The 22,424-nt window shown below is 35.6% G+C and overlaps 1 protein-coding gene across 5 annotated transcripts in view; it reads left to right on the top strand.

Moving 5' to 3' along the window:
• Window positions 1–22,424, top strand: part of bnc2 (basonuclin 2) — a 168,132-nt gene that overhangs the window by 94,350 nt on the left and 51,358 nt on the right. For 4 of the 5 annotated variants that reach the window (XM_051115775.1, XM_051115754.1, XM_051115762.1 and 1 more), the window contains one exon: window positions 20,130–20,232. In XM_051115775.1, coding sequence (XP_050971732.1) covers window positions 20,130–20,232 — 103 coding nt within the window. Of the gene's footprint in view, window positions 1–10,553; window positions 10,661–20,129; window positions 20,233–22,424 lie in introns of all 5 variants that reach the window. The other variant, XM_051115768.1, reaches the window with a different exon arrangement.

Raw genomic sequence — 22,424 nt, 5'->3', positions numbered from 1 at the left:
ACTATTCCCCAATTCCCAGCAGCCTGACTGAAGCTCAGAGCAATGTAGTCAAGACAACAACACAGCTCTGCTTTATGGCAAAGAGCGTGGGCTCATCTCACAGCAGAGAGAGAATGAAGAAAAGGAGAAGGAGAGAGAAAAAACAGTCCACACTATCCAGTTCCCTTGAGCTCTTCATGGGCAGCCTTGAGTCTAGTTATCACAGTGTTTGAAATGACAATAGCTTGACTTAGATTTCCCTCTAGAGACTCAAATCTGGTCTGTAACTCTGAGACGGACAGGACATGAGAATGAGATGGAGGAAGGAGAGGTGTGTGAGAGAGAGCTTGGTTAGGAGGTAGAAGATGTACTACAGAAATGATTCATTTGGGAATGTGATGCTGAATAAGACACAGCCCTGTCATATGCAGCTCTTCCTACAGACTCATCAAGAAGACACAAACTTTTCCTTCAGAGCATTAGAATGTTGTTATTTTCACTGTGATGATACTGAGTATACTCCAGTTACTACAGTTATTTCAGGACAGCATCACTAACCCATTAAGTAATTTGCAATAAGCCTGTTCGCCATTTCAGATGGCACTCCCTGTGTACTTTGATTCACCAATATAGCGCTTTAAATTATACAATGGTCTTAAATTGTACAAAAGTCTCTGCACCTACAGTGTTTTCTTCTCTTATCTCCTCCACTACTCTCATTTTCTATTGATTACAACCTTATAAACTCAGTTTTACATCTACTTCCAGTCTTTTGGCAATGGACAACAGCTGGTAAGTATAATTCTTTCTATTTATTGTGGGTCATTGCTTTTTCTCACTGCTTCACAGGAAGTTCTTGTTTTACAGTAATGATTTTTCTTTTTTTTAGCATTACATAGCCTGATTCTTCATCTTCTGCTCCTCTTCCTTTTTATTCCTTTATTCCTTGGCCACCAAATGGAACTGTTTTCTATTCACTTTGGAGGAGTTTCTGATGGCTATTCATGCTATGCCGTCTATCCCGTATTGCTAAGAAATGTTAAATAAACCTCATTGTTTATTGTTCCACATATGTTTTAAAGTCATTCAAGTTTCTTGACATCATGGGAATCGGTTCCTTCAACCAGTTGAACCTGGTCTCATCTCCAGGTTACCTTTTGTCTTCAGTCTTTTAGACAAACAAACAAACAACAAGATGATTTTAGCCAAACTGACTGACATTTTTTTTTACAACCACCAGTAATATAATTTAATGTTTTATCACTATTGGTGATGAAATAGGTGGTGATGTTATCAAATCAATGTGTTGTGTTCTGTATGAGGTGACATCAGCACACACAAAGTGTGGTGTCAATGTGTTGAAGCTTTGCAGAGCCAGAGTCGTTTTTGCATCATGCCTCAACTTTGTTGTGGTGCTATACAAAAATGATGTTGTCTATTTATATGTTGATATTGTCTATAAACTTTTGTCAGCACAATCTAAAGATGGTCTGACTCAAATTTGGTGAAAATCAGACAAACGGTCTAGGAGGAGTTATGGCTAAATTGATATCTATGTTCTCGGCATGACCCAAGGAATATTTTGAGTTTCTATATTTTGAATTAGAGTACTTTGAGTTTCATTACAATAGGCTAATGTAATCAAAAGTTATTACCAATTTGGAAATTGTATCATTAATGGTTAGTGGCTTCATATGAATGGTTTATCACTTTTGACCAATAGGTAGTGGTATATATAATGTGTTCTGTATGAAGTGACAATGGCACACAAAAAGTTAGGTGTCAAAATGTCAAAGCTTTGCAGAGATACAGCCTCAGACACAGTTTTGTATTATTCCAGCAAATTCATTGATGCGTTAAATGATAACCGTTTTGTATATCGACACAAAGTCTCCAACTTTGCCAGCGTAGTCTGAAGATGAGTTTGCTGTAAAAGTGGACCAAGTTCAAAAAAGTAGGTTTTTGACATAAATCAAAGTGGTGGACAGGAATTTCAGCCAATTATGGCATAATTGGTATCAATGTTATCTGCATAATCCAAAAAAATCTTTCAAGAAAAGTCTCATTACAATAACTATACCATACAATAGCAATAAATCCAAAAACTTTTGACCACAAGGTGGTGCTACCTTAAAACATTTTGAGGGCATCAGGGCATGGTGCCATTGATCCATAACAACTTTCATAACGATATGCCAATGCATTCATACAATATAGCATTTTACAACAAAATTAAAAATGGCTGACACAAGTAAATTGGGTATCATTCGACTAAAAAGACCAGTTTTGCGATTTTTGGCCAAACTATTCAGAAGTTATAAGCAAAAATAGGCACTTCATATTTCCTGACCACTAGGTAGTGCTTTGCCAAAACTGTGCAGGTAACCTTAGGTCATGGTAATGATAACACATACCAAGTTTGGTCTCAATACACTAAAGCATTTGGGAAATACAGCCTCACATCCATTTTGGCATGCTTTTCGTCAAATTTGTGTGTGTGTTTTTCAAGAACTTTTTCGAGTTTGACTAATCAACTTGAATTCCATAACTGTTTTCCAACATGGTCTGAAGATGATCTCAAACAATTTTCGTGTAAATCAAACAAACCGTTTAGGATGAGAAAGTAGATTTTTTGAATAAGTAAATTTGTGAAAAATTTTGACCTGTAGAAAATGTAGTGTCCGTTTAACGCTGCATGAGCCAAGGAATAAGAGGAAAAAAGAAAACATTTGCTTCTAAAATGTACAGTTCAGAAGTTATTAGCATAAACATGAATGCAGTTTTGAACTGTTGGTGGCGCTAGAAGGTTTGAGTTAGAGACTCCAAATTTGCTATGGTTAATGTTGAGACAATCCTCTATTTGTTTCTATCTTTATTTCTAGCTTTCCCGCAAGCAGTTCATAAACTGTTAGTCAGTGGCAAAGACACACAATATACATAATACAGACATATAAAGGACTCAACAGCATAGTCAAAATGTTCAACAGTCTTTCTTTGAGTGATGAAACAAAATTTGACGACCCATAGCTCCCACACCACAGAACAAGGATAAATCAAACGGTGGGACATCAGTGCTGAACGCGAACGTTTGACACACAGACACTCCAGGGGAGAGAGCTTACGGCAGACCGGTGCAATGGAGCAGCCAGCTGCCTACCAGCATGAACCACCAGCGATGAATGAAAATATAGTAATAATGAATTTAGTCGAAACAAAGACAAAAAGAGACAAAACAAAAGATAAACAAACAGTTAATGTGTGAAACAGCAGCAGTTAGTAAACAAACTTCATGCATCGACAGCTCTCTGTGTAAAATCAAAGACTAGTACTACTGGTACTATTGAAATTAATTAAAGCCAGCTAAATTTAACAATAAAACTGCTGAATGCGAGTTTAAATTCACAGAACGTCATCGTGAAGCACCTTTATATTTAAGAGTGCAGAGTCACTCTCACATGTTGATTACAAAAGCCAATGAGTGTTTTTAAATTACATTTGTAAAAGTGTAAAAGTACTTTATTTTAGATTAGAAGACGGCATAAATATTTTTCCTTCAAAAATGATACATAACCCATTCAGTTTGGAATTGAGTGTAGCATCAAAATATTTCAGTAGCCCTATAGAATAAAGGTAAAACATTAAAAATTAATCTCAAAAACAGTGAATGTGTGAAAGCATTGCTGTCATCCCAGCCTTGTCATTGACCTTGTTTACCAACACTGACATAGATCTGCTATCTTAATTTGCACTCAGCACTAGAGCGTGGTCCTGTTGGTCTGAATTATGCATGATGTGCTACAGCAAACGCGTGTCACCAGCTGCCTAAACTATTTCACACATTGATAAATTTGTTAAGCAGCAGAAGTACTGGTGTCTGTGACACTGCCGCTTCCCCCTGGGGATTGGAAGGAAGGCAAGTCGTCGCATGTTGGCAAAGTACACTCCAGCGGGCTGGCAGACATAGGTTGGCTGGCAAACAGAAATGGGTCATTTGCATGGTTCCTGCCCCACCATTTGTCTTTAAATGAGTGCACTTCACACACTAATGATTCCACAACAGAGCTACCCGTGTCTCTGTAGACCAGAACTGTAAGTTCCACTTAGAACAGATTATTAGGCTGTGGCACAGGCTTAAAAGCCTTGAATAATAAAAAAAACCTCAAGAAATACTGAAGTCAATGGAGCACTGCTCTACACATAAACACTTTTCCCATCTCAGCTGAATCTTCATTTTCCCTGACTCCAGCAGTGTCTTGAGTTTTTTTTTTAGGCAGATAAAAGTGTGATTCTGGACTGTATTATATAGATTTGGTTTCTCTGGTGCTACACACAATTATTTTTGTATTCTGTCAAATAAAGAAAAGAAAAGAAAAGAAAAGAAAAGAAAAAAGAAAAAAGAAAAGAAAGTGTTTAGTAATAAACAGGGGTTGCATAATTATATAGAATAGCCAGTAACATGCCCTGCTCTGCACCTCACTCATCTACATGCTATTGTATCTTCCATCGGATTACATGCTTCTGCATCAGTTGGTGATTTCACTACCAGCAAATTGTATTGTTAGTCTCGTCAGGGGGCTGGAGATGTATTGTCTGCACATATACATTTATCTCAAGATGTTTGCAGCTTAAAACTATATCTAGATGGTTTGGTTTTGTGCCTTGCTTTCATCTCCTGAGTCCAAACAGCCAATTCAGCTAAATCTTTTTTTTTTTTTTTTTTTTTTACAATCAGAATAAAAATTTTCACTCTCAATATCATTTTTGCCACTTGACCAGAATTTTACATGTTATGGCTGTCATTTTGACATGGTCAAGAGTAATAAAGTCTTTATGAATAAGAAAACACATTTCTTAAAATCTGAGTTTATGTTCTAAATGTTTATACCACAACAACAACAAAAACTATACATAGCAACTGTGTTCCTTTTGGAAGTCTTGTTGGTGAGGACTACTTGTTGTTGATACTTATATGCTTGATGGAGAGCAGAATGCAGCCAATGATTTTCTCTGATGAGCAGATAATGCGTCTAAAGTCTTGCTTGTTTATACTGTATGTGGCCGCTGAGCAGGATTAGATCCAATGATGGAGGTAAATGCTAAAAGTGATTTCTCAAGATTTGCTATTTCTCAAGATTTGCTAGTCAACTATTTCGGATTTCATTATATGTTTATTTTATTTTTGCATGTTTGTAATCATCTTTACTATTTAGAATAACTAGAAACACCACCAGATCTTATAGTTTCAAATTAACTGCTGTTCATAAAGATCATTATAAAATAAATATGCGTTTGTCAAGTACTTTACAGGCAAACTCATAGGGTGTAGAAATGCTGAAATAACCATATCCAAATTTAAAGTCTCCTAGCTGATTGGGAAAACTTCTCTACAAAGTTAAAGCATATGTACTTGCTTACATAATTACATGACAGTGGTGACATTTTGCAACCATGAAAATCCATCTTTTCAATTATACAGTGTTTTCCAAGTCACCACAAAACAAAATATGCATAAACATTATGATTTGTATAACCAGTGGCTTTCTACAAACACTTATATGGGGAACAAAAGAAAACACATCATCAATATTAATGCCAAGGGCTCTGGAAGTTAAATTTAACAATTATCAGGAAAACTATTCAAACTATCTTACAACCCATCTTATATATTACTATGTTATATATGTATTATTATGCTTTAATATTTATTGAATAACAAAAATAAGCTTTTTATTCCCCCCTTTAAATGTGGGAATATTTAGGAGTTTTTGAACCAAAAAACACTCTGAATCCAAAACTCCTCAAAGCCAAGCACAATTCTGATGTTGGGGAGAGATTATAATAATAACATAATGTTTGATTAAAAACAGGAATGTTTCAAGCATTGGGTGGACAAAACATCCTAAATATGTAGAAGCATAACACCTTTTCTTATTTCAGCGGACAAACATTCCTTTGCCATCTGTCTTATCTGAAAATGTAGAAAATAGTGTCAGACAAGCACACACAAAATGTTTGTCAGTTTATACTCCTTCATTTCCCCCCCCCAGCAGTTTGCACTTAAATCAGTAATAATGTAAATACAAGTTCTGACGTACAATAAACTACTTCCCCCCATATAATAGTCTTATTAAATGTTATTATGCTGACTTAAAATAATAATTTTTAGTTCCTCTTTTGGGTTTAGAATAAAAATGCCTCATAGTCTAAAGGGAGAGGTTTTGCAGTTGGGACATAATTTAATATATGAAATGCAGGCTTTTTTTGGAAATCAAAATGCACAGGACTACTGTCAGGTGTATTACAAGCAATGATTATCATTTTTCTCTCTTTTTAAATACAGTGTCTTGATTAAAAATTTCAGCTTCACTGCCTGTCTAATTAATTACTAGGGCCATTCTGAGCAAAGCTGCTGGACTAATTAGTCTGAAATGGGCGCTGATGCTGATCATTCTGCACGTTACAGCTGTCACTGTGGCCTCTCCCTCAGGTGCCCCATCAGCATATGCACATACTGGCCCTGTATGGCACGGGACTACTGTGAGGCAGAGATGCCCCAATTGTCCAGTGACGTCTTGCTGAAATGCTTATCAAGCACGTAGCTGCAATGTGCGACATGAAACAATTTTGTTACCAAACTGAAGCAATAAAAGAAGCCCATAAACATAAGCAGTCGTTGTATCCTCTCATTCAGACACATTGATAGACAGGCATCTTAGAGATAACACTGTCTGCTAGTAAAATAAAGTATAACTTAATGTCATTTTTTTCTGTTGATACTTGTGTGACATGTAATTAAATATATTTCTATGTAATTTAATATATTTCTAATTACATGTTTATAGTTATAAACTTTAAATTAAATATGAAATCTGGAAAAAACCCTGTACAGTTAAAATTCTAAAAACTTTGTGTGCACTTTAGTATGTTAATCAAAACAAAATAAGTGTACTTCTTTGAAGCTGGACAAAAAAATTATAAAACAAAATTATTCAAAACGTGTAAAGTAAAACATTTAATTTGACATTATTACTAATTGAATTTTTCAGAGTTTACTAAAGTATGTTAAGAAAAATTTATGAATGTGTACCCTCATCAAGTACTCGAAAATGGCCTTTTATTCCTTTAATATTATATTACTTTTTTTAGTACTTTTATCCAAAGCAAGAAGTAATCTGTAAAGGATATTTGTATTACATAATGCCAGGTTTTTTGACAACTAGATTGGAAATCAAGTTAAAGAAGTGATGAAATTTATTTGTTTATTTATTTTTAATATACTTTTAAAATTTGATGTATACTACAAGTGGACATTCAGTATATATTTTAACACTTACTTTTTTTCACAAGGAGCGTTTTATATTAAAACAAAATACCTCACTGACATTGTAATTTTCAGATATTTTACTTATTAATAGAAAGCCGTTAGGCTTGAAGTTTTCTGTTGTTGTTGCTGTTTTTTGACATATTAAAAACAGAAACCATCTACACACAAGCTGTTTTCAATAGCTTTCTCACCAGCACTTTCTGATTGTCTATGTAAGCCTAATAATGATCTCTTATAAAGGACAAAAACTCATCAGACTTGGACTGAAATCATCCAGCATGATTAGCTTTGTTTCATCTATTCCTGTCTTAAGACTTTTAGTTTTTGTACATATAAGGGACATGTCTATATACCTACAGTGACAGTGATTGTGTTAGTTTCTATCTGTGTGTGGGCATTAGGGTTTGCTGACTACATAAGAAAAGACTCGTTACGAGACAAGACCTCATTTCCACTTCAAGGGAATGTGTGAAACCTGATATCAGCAGTCCCTTTCTGTCTCTCTCTGTCATGTCAGTGCTAAAAAGAAAAGGTCCATGTCTACATATAGCTGGGGGAAACAGCATAATGCATAGCAGTTTTCTCAATGATGCTGAAAAATGACCAAACACCTTTATGCAACCAATATGCACTCCTCACACCAGTTCCAGTGGGCAATGGGTTAAAGGTAATAACAAAAGAGAAACCCCATGAGTTCCAGTTATATTTACTTGAAATATCTGAGACAAAGCTGGTAAAAAGTATATATTTGCTTCTTTTCAACATCTAGAATGCTCTACTACAATGACAGCACTGTAACTGAGAAGGAAGCTCAAAAGTGACAGACGTGACACATTCCGCAGTGTTAACAGCCATTCAGCCTGAATATGAGGCCCACAGCTAATTGTGACAAGTCAAAATAATGAATATATGAATACTTGTTATTATTTTTAATATGTTGAGGAAACCTTTTGAGGCTGAACCTTTTGCAGTGGAAGCATGCTACAGAAATGCTCTATTTATTGTGTGTGTGTGTGTGTGCGTGATGTGCACTACACGCTAATGGGTGTAAACATTATATAAGAAATATTATTTGTTCAATCAACATTATTAAAGTCCACTCACATATAAGACTTCCAAAATTAGATATGTTAAAAACGCAAATGAGACCTTGGGTTATTATTTTCCACTCCGTGTTTCTGACATTTTGTCGACATGAGTAATTAATTTAGTCCCTTTTTTGGGTAAGTCCAAAGAGCCCAATTAACATGCCTAATGTTGCTGCATCGTGTAAAAAACATTGGTTTTTAATACCAGGAGAATAGTTAAATGACTTCCCTTCATTATTCAAATGTCTATGCAAAGTCTCCACATGGGGATGGCACAAACACGGTAATCATGCAAAAAACATGAATGGAGAAAACTGAGGCGGGGGAGGGGGGGTTAGACTTTTAGACACCACAGATATTTACACTTTCAAGTCATGCCTTCACTTTCGTCCCCTATAAAATAAAAACCCTATGATCCTAAAATCATTAGCCAATAGGCGACACGATTCGTGTCTCTCTCTCTCTCTGCCTCTCTCTTCCTTTCTGCCTTTTTGCAATTTTATCTTGGTGCAAGACTGGGTATTTTTAAATTGGGTTATGGTGGATATTGTACACCGAGACCTGACACAGTTATGTTGCAGATAAATGTATTTACTAGTTTGAATATTTGCTTGCAGCTTCTAAACGACACATGTGCTTAGGGTAAGATTATGATAAAATAGATAATTAGATGAAGCAAGTTGCAATTAGCAGAAAATCTTACGGATGTGTTAGAAACAAATGTTACAAGTAAACAATCTCGAAGTGCAGGAACTTAATGCCGGAAGCCAGTAGATGGTGTTGAGGGACAATTTATTGTTTACTTTAATATGATTTGACGAAACGGTTTTGTGTGCTGTTTTTAAGTTTCACAGTTAATATTTGTTTTTAATGAGGGCGAGAGGCCCCCATTAAAAGCAGTGAAAGCAGCATTTGGCTGTGCTATGCACTTCATATTGCCCTACAAAGTAAATATTACAAAGAGGTAACACATGTTGAGGTATGCTCAAAATTCAGCACATGCTGAGGTCTTGGATTTGAGGCAGACCCACAGCGTCAAAAGAATGTGTCCTTCCCCAGATCATTGTGGCTAAGTGAAACCTTTTCACCAAGGGAAATTTCCACTTCCAAGATTTTTAAGAGCTATAAGTAAACACATAAATAAGGAGAGAGTGGAGCCTAATGACTGCTTGTGTTAATTCACGTGTATGCGCAAAAACGAGGGATTGTGAATGTGCTAAGCCATATATGTGCGTGCACAAGAAAAAAAAAAACAAGTTTGTTTTGTTTTTCCCTTACCTCAGCACATCTGAGAGAGGTTTTTGGAACTGCAGAGCCCTGTCAAAACAAAGATGGCCAAGAGAGGCTGGAGAGGGACAGGGGCCCGAGAAAGAAGGAGCCACTGAGAAGGCAGCTGGAAACATAGAGCGTGTGGTTTCCCCCTGAGTACAGCTGCATTCACATGTGTCTGACTTTCTTACTTTCTCTCACTGTCTCAGTCTTTCTTGCTCTCTTTTTCTCCTGTTCTCTTGTTCGCTCTCAGAGGAGACTGTCACAGCTGGTTGTACTTACAGCCTTCTGTGGTAACGCGTGTGTTTCATTATCCTTGGACGTGTGTTTTGCACCAGTTCTAGTCGTGTTATTGTTAGGATGTGGTAAAATTATAAATATGGGATGCAGACTGGGGGAGGGTGGAGGTTGGAGTTGATTCTTGGTTGGGGGGGGATATGTGACTCGTTAACTCTGGGCCACTGCTTGTTCTCATGACTGTGTGGCAATAAAAGGTCTGCCACAATTTGTAGTGCTAATGACTTAATACTGCACAGCCTAGAAGACGTACAAACATCCGTCAATAGCTGTATAATTGCATTGGGCCATCTTAGTCAAATGAAGTGGACCATTGTAGGATCCAGGGAGTAGGGTGGTAATTTTGTTGGGTCGATTGCAGGATGGCAATCAAATCCTTGGCAAACATTCCCTGTTGCATATGTGCAAAAAAAACTCCCTATAGCTTTAACTCTTAAAGAACAGTTCCACTGCATGGACATAGCTTGTGGGGGCCAGGTTTAGAAAAATAAAATAAAATAAAATAATGAATCTGAATCTGCATTTCATTGGATAATAACCTAGTATATACTGCTCACCCATTGCATGGCATGAATGGATATTCACTGTTTTTACAGCATACAACAAATGCAGAGAAATCTGGACCTAACCAAAATAAAGTCTGATGAAGATGCCAATACCGATGCCGTGCTTGATGACACCCGACCCGGACAGTCTCATAAAGGTGATCCACAGGACATCCCATCGTAGTGGCTCGGTGTTCTACAATTATGTTAGGAAGAGTATTATTTACAACTAAATGTTATTCGATTTTCACAAAACAAAACCTAGACATAGATTTTACAATATAAACTGCTTAATTGGCCATTTTCAGTAAGATTTACTAAATAGGCTATGAAGGGTTTTGTGAGACCTGCTATTATGAGTTTAACTTGAATCATGTCCAATAGATATCTGTTTTAAAACAGTGCGTGAGAGATTCCCTCCATGATTTGTTGTTAATAAAAGCCTACTTTGATATTTAGTTGACAGACATGTTTATAGTGAATTTTTTTAATGTGTTCTTTCCAAGCACACCAAAAATAGAAATATATACAGTGCAAGAAATTCACGTGCGATGCATCTGCTTGCCATGCAACCTTGCACGCTTGCTGCTGCTCTATGTAATGTAAAACACGGAGTGCAGATTTGTAAGGTTACTATAAAAAAAGTAATCCCCCACCCCGAAGATCAAACATCAAGCTACGCCTATGTTTTATTGGGCTGGACAATGGCAAAATTAGACAAAAATCACTGATCACTGATATGAATAAATAGTGTATATTTATATATGTAAAGATTAATGAATAGTGGAGGGGGGAAAATTAAATATAAGACCTAAATAAATAAATGTAATTAAATTTCAATTTCAAATGTTTTTTTTTTTTTTTTTTTTCCAACAAGTCCAGTGTCCTGGTTGAAAATGCACAGTCCCCTTGCAGGGAATGACCTGTGACATGCAGATGGTCTCATCTCATCTTCATCCCCTCTATATCTCTGAACTTTGTTTGGCCTGATAAAGAGAGTGTGATGGACTTTCATTGAGTCTCCCTCCCTCTGTATTCATGTGCACGCATACACACATTCCAGCATATATCCAGACAGCCAGAGCATGGTGGAGTGGGAGGGACAGTCTCACAGTTGTCTCTGTGGTCATGTAGGAGTGCAAGTGAGACCAGGATGAGTCTCTATCTGTCTTTTCCTTTTCTCTCCACTCTACTCTTCTCATTCCTTTTCTGTAATAATCTGATGCACTATATGCTAATGAAGAAACACAGTCTTAAAGGAACAATACCTTATTCAAAGGGGCAGCTGTCTGAAGTTGGCATTACATCATGCAGACCCAGGTAATGCACATATGCACACAGAATATGGGGCTTTTATAACTGCAAAAACATTTGTAGATTGCAAATGTTTAAATTAAGAAAACTTCTACTAAATGTAATAAATCCAATACCAGTTATAGTAGCATTTCAAAATATCCAAGAGAAAAACAAATTTTTAAACTGTGAATTTTAAGAGTTTAAAGAGTTTTTTTTTTTTTTTTTTTTACTTTTTAGAGAGTGTATATTACAAAGATCAGAATATATTCTGGAAGACCCAGAGGTCTTGTCTGTATCCTTGCTGGTCCTGTGTAGTCAATATGTAGCTGTCCCCTCCTTCTGGGGTCAACCTGGGAGCAAAATGCTTGTGCTCTGACTAATGCTACTACTGTGGCGGTATGAGGAGATCCACATTTACACAGAAAAACATTACACTGTTGCTTTGGTCTTTGTCAGTTGTGTGGGGAGTTTGTTTTATACAATTATAGAGTGTCAGTGTTTGCAGTGCTGAGAGTGTGTGTGTGTGTGTGTGTGTGTGTGTGTGTGTGTGTTTATTAGTCTTCTGTTCTTTGTCCAGTTTACTCTAGTCTTGGTTGCCATCCCACGCAATCTTTTGTGGGGTAATCAGAGCAGGTGGCAAAGCTTGCTGGGAATGAGCCTTTATCAGCGGAAGACTGATAAGAGTCAAGGAAAAGACTTGAAACATGCAGAGTGTGCTACATACAGTACCTCTGTGTTTGATTCGTGTTTGATTCATGCTATGTCATGAGACAAGAGGGAAAAGTCAAGAGAGAAAAACCTGGAACCTGCTCTGCTCTTAGTTTTAGTCTTTTGATCAACAGTTGAAATCTTGAACAAAAGCTTGAACAAGAATCAACTTTCTGGTATTTGAAGAAAAGTTGTTATACAGACTTACAGACACTGAATTACTAAAGGTTTCTGTCTATAAAAAGTTGTGCAAGCATGTGCAACTTAGTCAACTAATGTTGTCTGCTGGGGACTGTCTTTGAAAGACAACTTAGCGACGTACAGCGTCTTTTCAGTTTTTATAGATTTTGCAATTTCAGATGTGCTATATACATGCAAAGTATGTGCAAATAGATATTTATGTTTTATGGGCAGGTCACTTTCAGTACACTCAGATTCATTATTTAGCTTTCTAATGTGTCGTTTATATCATTTTTTTATTTTTTTTGTATTGGAAAATAATTTACACCAATGTTTTCCAGCCAGGTAAATTATGAGTAGCCAATTTTTTTTTTTTTTTTTTTTTAAGTGAGGAAAAAACCACATTAATAAAAAACAAACAAACAAACAAAAAAAAAACAAAAAAAAAACACATTGACATAATAGCAGGTGATTTTATTTAGAAAGAAAAAAACACAAGTTAATACATTCTTGACATATTCAGACTTAAAATACAGAGCGAAATATAATAATATTGAAATTAGTTTGTGTCTATGTTCTTTGATTTGCACATTGTCAGTAAATCACCTGAAGAACTTTCCACTCCTATTGGCATTTTTATGGGATTGTGCTCTTACGCTAATTGTTTTGCAAATCTGTCCCTCTGACTTCACCTATAGGCTATGATCGATAATGAAGATGCACATATAATGTATGTCTAATTAATGAAATTTTTTAACATTAGTGATTTCTTTCGCCCGTTTTAAGTATAAACAAAATAAAAACAAGTAAAACAAATGCAGAATACACAAGATATATAATCTGCAAACACATTTTAATATTTTATTAAATTAAATATTTAACTGCAATATTTAAATTAATATTTTAAATGGATTTTACGCTTTAAGTCCACAGTAATTCCTTCTCTGAGCATTCAAACACTTTACAGCTGCAGTTTTAAGATGCCAAAACATAATACATGAAACACGCACGCACATGCGCACACTCACACACACATACACACACACACACACACACGTGTTGAGTCTTATTGGTATGTAACACAAGTTTCTATTGACCCCTGGATGAACTCTGACCCATGGATGAATTAGTAAAAAAAATATATATACATTTAAAAAATAGTGAACAAAATAGTGGCTGTGTAAAACAAATGGATTGGCCTATATGATACCACAAAACATGTAGTTAATCATACATTATTAATTTATCAGAATTTAATTATACATATAATTAGGTTGAATTTTTAATAAAATAACATGCAGTTCACCTGGTCGGGAAATATTTCAAGTATTTATAAAATTATGCAAATAAACTATAATCATGTTACATTAATAAATGAACTGAAGTGACATTTCAGCACATCATGAACAGACAACCACTCTTAAATATCTTGTAAAGCCGAGCAAGATATGATTGATTGACCAACTATATAGGCAAAATGTCTCATTTAAAATATTAAACAGGACATAATATAAGTAATTACTGTGTGTATGCGTATGTGTGTGAGAAAAATATTTTTTAGTATTTAAATTTGATATTACTGATATTAGTATTATGTAATTTTATGATTATTATAATTGTAAAATTGAAATGCATTGCATTTGCCTCATTTTAACAATTCAGAAAGTGGATTTGTTAATATTACCGTTCTCAAACTGCTTTCACATGTTTACGAAAGTTTTCTAAACAGTTTACTTTTTTTTATGTGAAAAATTATTTCAAAGTTTTAAAGAAGCATAAAAGGGTGTCTTTTTATCTGTAGCATTTTGAATACATGTTAACATTGACCTACGCTGAAAGGAAGTGCACACACGCACAGCAGCTCTCCTGAGTGCTGGGGAGAGGTATGTGGATTGGCGTTGTCCAAAGAAGGCCTGTCCACCATCTGGCTCAGGAATGTGCAGCCCCAATCAAAAGGATTGACAGAGGCCTCTCTTTGTCTGAATGCTCTGTGCCTCCAGATAGCTATAAAACACCTGGATCAATCAGCGGGTGACAGCACAGAGACAACGAGAGAGAGAAAGAAGATCAGTCGCTGGCAGAAGCGGCTCACCTCCCTCCCTTGTCCTCCTGAGGCGGCCGCATGCCCCCCTCCCTGTGCCCCTTTCTCCAGCACTTTGAACACAGTTATGTCTCTGGATACTGCAGTAGGCTGTCACTGGTTTGATCTCTGTCAGCTGAGTCTTTGAGAGGAGTTCACAGGGTCCTCAGTGGTCCAAGCAACAATCGCCCTGGACTTCTCTTTGTCTCTCTCTTCCGTTCAGTGTCCACTCTGCACTGCCTACACTCTGACTGATGCTCCATGTGCTTCATGTTTAGCTGGACATGTCTGCACTGATCTGAATAGCAAAGCAGAATTATTAGAGATGATAGACCAAACTCGCTGACTAGAACAAGCTGGGTTATACCTATAGCTGAAAAAGATGGAGCTCTATAGGCCATAAATGTTCAGGGATTTTTTTCTCCCCATCATCTTACAGACATGTTTCTAAGACTTACAAAATAATCTTTGGAACAGTAAATTTTGTGTTTACATTTGTTAACATAAAATACATTTGGTTATGAAAATGTTGTGGTCTAAAGTTCTTGTAATATATATAATTATTATAGAAAACAATGAAGAAGCCCCAGTTAATAAACAAAATTAATTGCCAGTCAAGATACTGGAGTTTTAGACTATTTCAGATCATTTTTATATTTCAATAATGGACAATATTATTACCTAACATTAACCAAAAATTAACAAATTCAGTCACAAATGTATTGCTCATAGTTTGTTAATACATTTACTAATGTTAATTAATTGTAAAGTGTTACCAATAATTAAATAAATGTCAGAGAAGACCACAAGGTTATTAATAATACATCTCCCAGCGATTCAGCTGAAATGTTACAGTATCTATTACAACTTAAGGCTTGTATATAGCCTGTGTGATAATAATAGTATTCAGGCCTCAGGTCAGCAGCACACTGTTTCACTACAATAATAACACTGTTGGCTATGCAATCCTATTGAGTAAAACACAAAAGCGCCAAAGCCTGGAGAAAATTCAGATTTTTTTTTTTATTTATTCAACCCTCCTTATGCCTCATATGTGTAAAATGACACAACAGTGATGATCATCAAGTTCATTTTTTTTTTTAGAAAATCATAGTGAGGCATTGTTAAAAATGTAAAATACTCAATGGGAACGAGTGTAAGTAAAAGAGTTGCACAAAAACAAATCAATGAGGGAAATAAGAGGGAAAAGAGTATTAGTCCTGCCTAATGTGATTTCTTTAGTATTTTGAATTGACATTGATTCATACTATATTGTTTATAATAAATTACATTAACTAAATCTTTTCTTAATGTCAGCACACTAATTAAACACATTTCATATTAAACATCGTCATTCTGTTCTGCTCTGATTGTCATCTCCAAAGGTGCACATATTTGAAAGGGTTCATATTTTAGATGTTAGTATTTTGATATTGTATTTTTCAATGTCAATCCAAATGCACAAAATTCATGTGTACACTTTACAAATGAATATGCACTTTATGAATGGATATACATACAAATGAGATGCTGGTCTTGAATGCGTACAGCGTAATATCAATAGATGCATCTCCAAAATATATATATATATATATATATATATATTTTTTTTTTTACATTTAGAAAGTTAGAAAGTCTAATAATGCCTATCATGGTGCATTGCCTGTCTCTATTTGTCACATTTTTTTCCTGCGTACCTTGTCTCTGCATTCACGGCAGGATATTGACAGCATTTTGGAAGCTAAGCCTTGAATAAGATCAAATCTTGTGGGTGGTAGAGAGGATGAGATGCTTTTAGTGTTTGTCGGCGACCTGATGTCAGCAAAGTTGGTCTGTGAGGCATATGTGTGTGTGCTATTGTGTAAATGTAACAAACACAGGAATCAATAAAGATGGCTGGAATAATGCTTTAGGATCTCAGCTACAGGTTTAACCTATAATCATACAGTAGTTTGGGATCCATACTGCTCCTTACTGTTGTGCATTAGTACCCTGAAAGGACATGCCATGTGATATGTAGCTCTTATTGTTTTCAGCATATGTCCTTAATGTAAATATAAAATATGAAAAGTGCAATATTGACACTGCTGATCTGTTAATTGAGCTCCTAATTGAGCTCTTAATTATTTAATTAAAAAACATTAACTATCACATTAGTTGCCAGACCCCACATTTGATGTTTCAATTTCCCTTAGTGTTTTTGCCTTGTTGCTCTCTCTCTCTCTCTCTCTCTCTCTCTCTCTCTCTCTCTCATAAGCATTTGTCATGGCTTATGTGATAAATGACTGTGATACAATAGGCCTCATTCTTCAATGAATCATACATGTTTAGCCCAAATGCCCATAAGTCAGCCTGGCTTGTAAACTGATGTCATAGCAGCAGCGATTTTGTTTAAATGATTAATTCAGGGTCATTTTTCAGCTTTATCAGGTTTTTATTTCAATAAAAAAGTAATTGTAAATAAACAATTTTAAAAACCCCAACCAAATAATACTTGACAGTAAATAAACAAATCAGGCAGCTACTAAAATTAATTCAGTCTCTGTGCTACCTAACTACATATGAGATACATACACAATACACACACTTTTGTGAATTGTGGGGACAATCCATAGGCGTAATGGTTTTTATACTGTACAAACCGCATTTTCTATCACCCTACACCAGCCCTACACCTAAACCTAGCCCTCACAGGAAACTGTGGAAACTGAAACACATTTTTACTTTTTCAAAAAAAAAAAAAAATAAATAAATAAATAAATAAATAAAATAAAATCATTCTGTATGATTTAAAAGCCTTTTGAAAAATGGGGACATTGGGCAGTGTCCTCATAAGTCACCCTCTCCTTTTAATACCTATGTCATACCCATGTCATTATACAAATTTGTGTCGTGATATGTCACAAAAACATGCACACACACACACACACACACATAGACACACACATATATATATATAGAGAGAGAGAGAGAGAGAGAGAGAGTTTTAAATGGGTATTAAAGGGTTAGTTCACATAAAATGTTTAAATTCTGTCCTCATTTGCTTCCCCTTATGTCTTTTTTAATGTGTATGACTTTAAATATATATATATCTATATATATATCTATATATATCTATATATATATATATATAAATAATAATAATAATAATATGGAGCTATGATACTCTGAATAAGAAAATCTAGTAGGTGGTGATAAATGGTGGTAAATTCATTCGATCTGATTCAGGAATTATTCATTGATTTGATGTATTTTGTGAAGTTCTGAGTTGATAGAAAAAAAAAATCTGAAGCATCAGAAAAAAAATCAATCAATCAATCACTCACTCACTCTATCAATCAGTCAATTATTGGTTCACACCTATGAAACACTGGGTGAAAATGTCTGCTGTGGCTTTATATGTAAAATTTACATTGGCAAAATTGAACAAAAACAGACAGTACTGTGAGTACAATACAACAAAATATTAACTTCTTATGTATTGAACTGTTGTTTAAAGCAATATCACATTTACACTGCTATTCGTGACAAAAACACCACAAGGCTGTTGTACTTGTTGTTTGTGTGAGTGAGAGGTTTTTTTTCCATGCTTGACAAATCTTGCTCTTTGTGTTGTATGTATGTGCATGTGTGTGTGTATGCAGGAAGGCACTTCCAACCTATGGTGTGTCTTACTTGTTGTGTATGATAAATTGAATAGCATACCCTGTTAAAAAAGGTCAGTGCTCACCACTGATAATACATAATGTTATTACTCATTCTTTTCAGTAGTACGCATAATTTTTGTATTTCATGGTCATTTGAATATTTCCATGTGCTTTTTCACAGATAACACAGCATTTTATCTGATGAACCAGTTAGTGATTATTTACTGGTGAAAAATAAGGGAAAAGTGATTTTTAAATGGTATAATAGTGATTATCTAATGTCTAAATATAAATCCAAAAGCAAAATGTTCGAAAATACATAAATTAGGAAGTGGAAATGGTAAATGGGCTAGAGATCCTCTGTAGCCTTCTGCTGGTTATAGTGGGAAATTAAATGTCATTTTCATTTTAAAATTTTTTGTTTTCCATCAGTTGGCAGAAATATTCTATGCATGCAAGGGACATTTTCCATGACTTATATGCATGGATAAAAATAAAAAAAAAAATCTTTGAAATGAATTTTTCATTTTATGTAAAAATGCTCAAAGAAGCCAAATCAATCAATCAATCAATCAATCAATCAATCAATCCAAAACAGCTTAACTAAAAAGTGAGCAATATTACATGTGTTGATTAAAAAAAAAAAGAAAGAAAGATAAAAGAAAAGAAAAAAAGTGTTTACTGTCTGCCCGAACAGCCATCGGGGGCTAAAGCTTGCAGCATGCATTCAAACTTGATATCAAAAACTACTAAATGTGGGGGTAAATTAACTGATCCAGATATAATTTAATAATTACAAAGGCTTAGTCATTGATTTGCAGAAAGTTTTCTGTGAGGGTTTGTATTAGGGGATAGAATTTACAGGGGCATAATTTGGTATACCCCTTAACAAATGTGCAGTTGCGCCCCTGATCTGTGAAATAAACTATACTCACTCTCAGGGCATGAAAAAAGAAAATCACATAAAAATGCAGTTATGCAATGTTGAAAAAGATAACAATCATGATGGCAAAAAGTTTTTTTTTTCTTTCTTTCACTTTTAAATTCATCTTATGAGAGACCTTGTTGGCAGAGGTGTGAGAGACCACGAACAGTGTGGCCTCCCCACCTTTCCTCTTTTCCTGCCAGAGTCTTTTCAGTGGCAGAGTGATTAAGGAGATGTCTTATCACACAATGCCATTGTGTTGTCCTGCCAGGCTGGCTGTCTCGTTGGGACACTTAACCCCTCATCGCTAAAAGCTTTTGGGGTCAGCTCCGGTTCAGTCTCCACATCGAGTAATGGCGGCTTTTGTCAAAACAAAGGAAATTCAAATGGGCAAAAGCAGGCCAGGTTTCAGGTGAGAGGAAGGAAGAGCTCATCTAAACGCCCCTACATGAATATGGCACAAGACAGAGAGTGGATGCCTTGTTAGCACAATGTCAGTCAGCTTGACAGTGAGACATAAGCATGACTGCATTAGTTTGAGATGACATCTTTTGAGTGGAAACCTTTTTGAGGTGGGATATTTATGAAAAGAAATGTTGTCTTCAACAAAAAAATATAGCATAATTTTAAAAAATAAATGGTTAAGTTGTTTATACACATTTAAATAATAAATCAGAAAGGGCTATGACTACATATTCATATAAAGACTAGTAATCCTAGCTATTGTTATAATTTACTGTAGAACATTTTAAGAAACTTTCAGTGATTATTATTTGCCTGTGCATTTTCAGGCCATCCGCTGTACTCTGGTAAACTGCACATGTGAGTGTTTCCAGCCTGGAAAAATCCACCTCCGGACATGTGACCAGTGCAAACATGGATGGGTCGCTCATGGTGAGTATCAGTTTTTGTATGTGTGTAAAACCAGCCTGGTTTTATTGCTACACTGCTCAATACATAGGCATTTGTATCTAACATTGGCAGGTGTGAAAACATAAGTTTTAATGACATTCAAATTAGCAAAGGTTTCTATTTGCTTAATATGTGGATATATTGAAATGAAAAACAGTGTCACAGAGTAGCAGTTACGTCACATATGTGCCACAGAACTTAATATATATGAAAGACGATAAAAGCAAGGCATCATTGGCTGGAAGGATTGGTTAAATGAAATGAAAGCTATGTGAGCAAGTAAACTCTTGATTCTGCATTTGGTGGTCTTGCTGACTAGTATGTTTGTGTGTGTGTGTGTGTGCTGGAGGGGGGAGCATGGGTTTAACATGATCAGTCTTTATCTGTCCTTTTATCTGGTCCCCTTCTTTCTCCTCTGAGCCCAGTGAAGTTATGGCTTCTCATAAAACTGCCTCTTTAGCCAGTCGATATGCTGTGACTCGCATATCCATCCTTATTCCCTTACTCTTCTCTGCACACTTCTGTGCCTTCATTTATATAGCTTTCAATTCACTAATAACTGTCTTTTCGCTTATTTCATTATACTGAAAATAAAAAGCATAGAAAGGTCAAAAAGTAGCTAAAGTGCTGGTGAAAACATCAAATGAAAGGAGATGACAGTCAAAAAGCATAGAGTTAAGTAAGGAAAGACAGAGGGAGAAACAGACAGTTGGTTTCATAGAGAGACAAAAGAAAACACCTGTTGGGTTGGGATGAAAGGAAAAGAGACAGGCCTAAAGGGACCATCACAGGGGCCCTTCGCCTAGTTTTAATTTCACTGTGAACTGTCAGCCGCTATCCTTCCTCTTTTCCTCTTCTTCTCACTCCTCTCTGCCATAGAGTTCTCATTTTGTCTGTAGTGTTGGCAGCCATTCTGACAAGTAGTTCTTCATTTTTTATTATGTTCGTGTCTAGGAGGGTCTGTTGTCAGGCAAAGACCTAGTCAGCACAAAAATCAGTCCTGGACTGAGGGGAAAAAACAGGTGTCGCACAGACAGAGTCAGAGAGAGAGAGAGAGAGAGAGAGAGAGAAGAAAGAGAAACAGATTATAATGATGCCACTGTCATTTCTTCATAGAAGTGCCATAATCCAATTCTGCATTTCGTTCACACAGAAAATTAGTAAAATGAAAGATGTGTGTGTAGACACAGTTCATATTTCAATAATATGCTTCAAATAAAAGACAATACACCACATTTATCTTATATCGTGGGTGTCTTGTTACAACCAGCTTTGTGTTGGAGATTTAAAGCCTGTTAAAAAAAAAAAAAAAAAAGTTGTTTCACTGCCCTTTGATCATGATCTCATGCACTTAAGATTTATCTCTGTCACCCCCCCCCCACCCCACACACACACACATTTTATGCTAGCATTACATGCTAATGCAATTCATTGTAATAGTTCATAATACAAAGTAATAATTTAAAAGGAGTATTGTTAAAGTGCACATTATGTAAATACACTTCCAGTGTTCCACATATTTAAATATAAGCCTTTTGATGAAAGGTTACTGAATAGTTTGTTTAGGCTCATTGGAAATATGTGCCTAGATACATTTCTACAAAACTGAATTAAAAAAAATAAAATAAAAATAACATACTTATATGTACGAAACACAACAGTTTTCAGATGAAATGAACACTAGAGACAGTAAAACTCTGACAACTTTACAGGTACAGAGTTTTGATTAATAAAGCCTAATTTTTACACCATTACTTGCCGAATATACAGCCTTGCACTTGAGCGATGAAGAGCTCTGGTACGAACCCTGTGAAACTACGGTTCGAAAAAGCTCAAATCCGCATAGCACGGCTGCATTAACAAATGCATTTTTAACACGATAGAGAATTAACTTTTTTAGTGTCATTCCTGTATATATGAATTCTGAACAGCCACAATATATACCTCAAGCAGCGTAATAAAAACACAGCAATACGTGTTTTAACATAATAAAAATGTGCAGCGGTCACGTTTTAAATGTGTGTTTTAGCACCACTCTCTGGACATTTCACTTTGAAACGTGCAGTAAGGTACATAACTACGGTGTCGCAGAATGTATACAGAAGCACGTATTTTTATGAGCCTGGGTTGAAAATCTTAGAGAGTAGACCTCTGCTTAGCACTTAAGCAATAAC

This window comes from Labeo rohita, chromosome 1, assembly GCF_022985175.1.
Source record: "Labeo rohita strain BAU-BD-2019 chromosome 1, IGBB_LRoh.1.0, whole genome shotgun sequence".
Lineage (NCBI taxonomy): Eukaryota > Metazoa > Chordata > Actinopteri > Cypriniformes > Cyprinidae > Labeo > Labeo rohita.
This window is presented reverse-complemented; position numbering and strand designations above follow the sequence as displayed.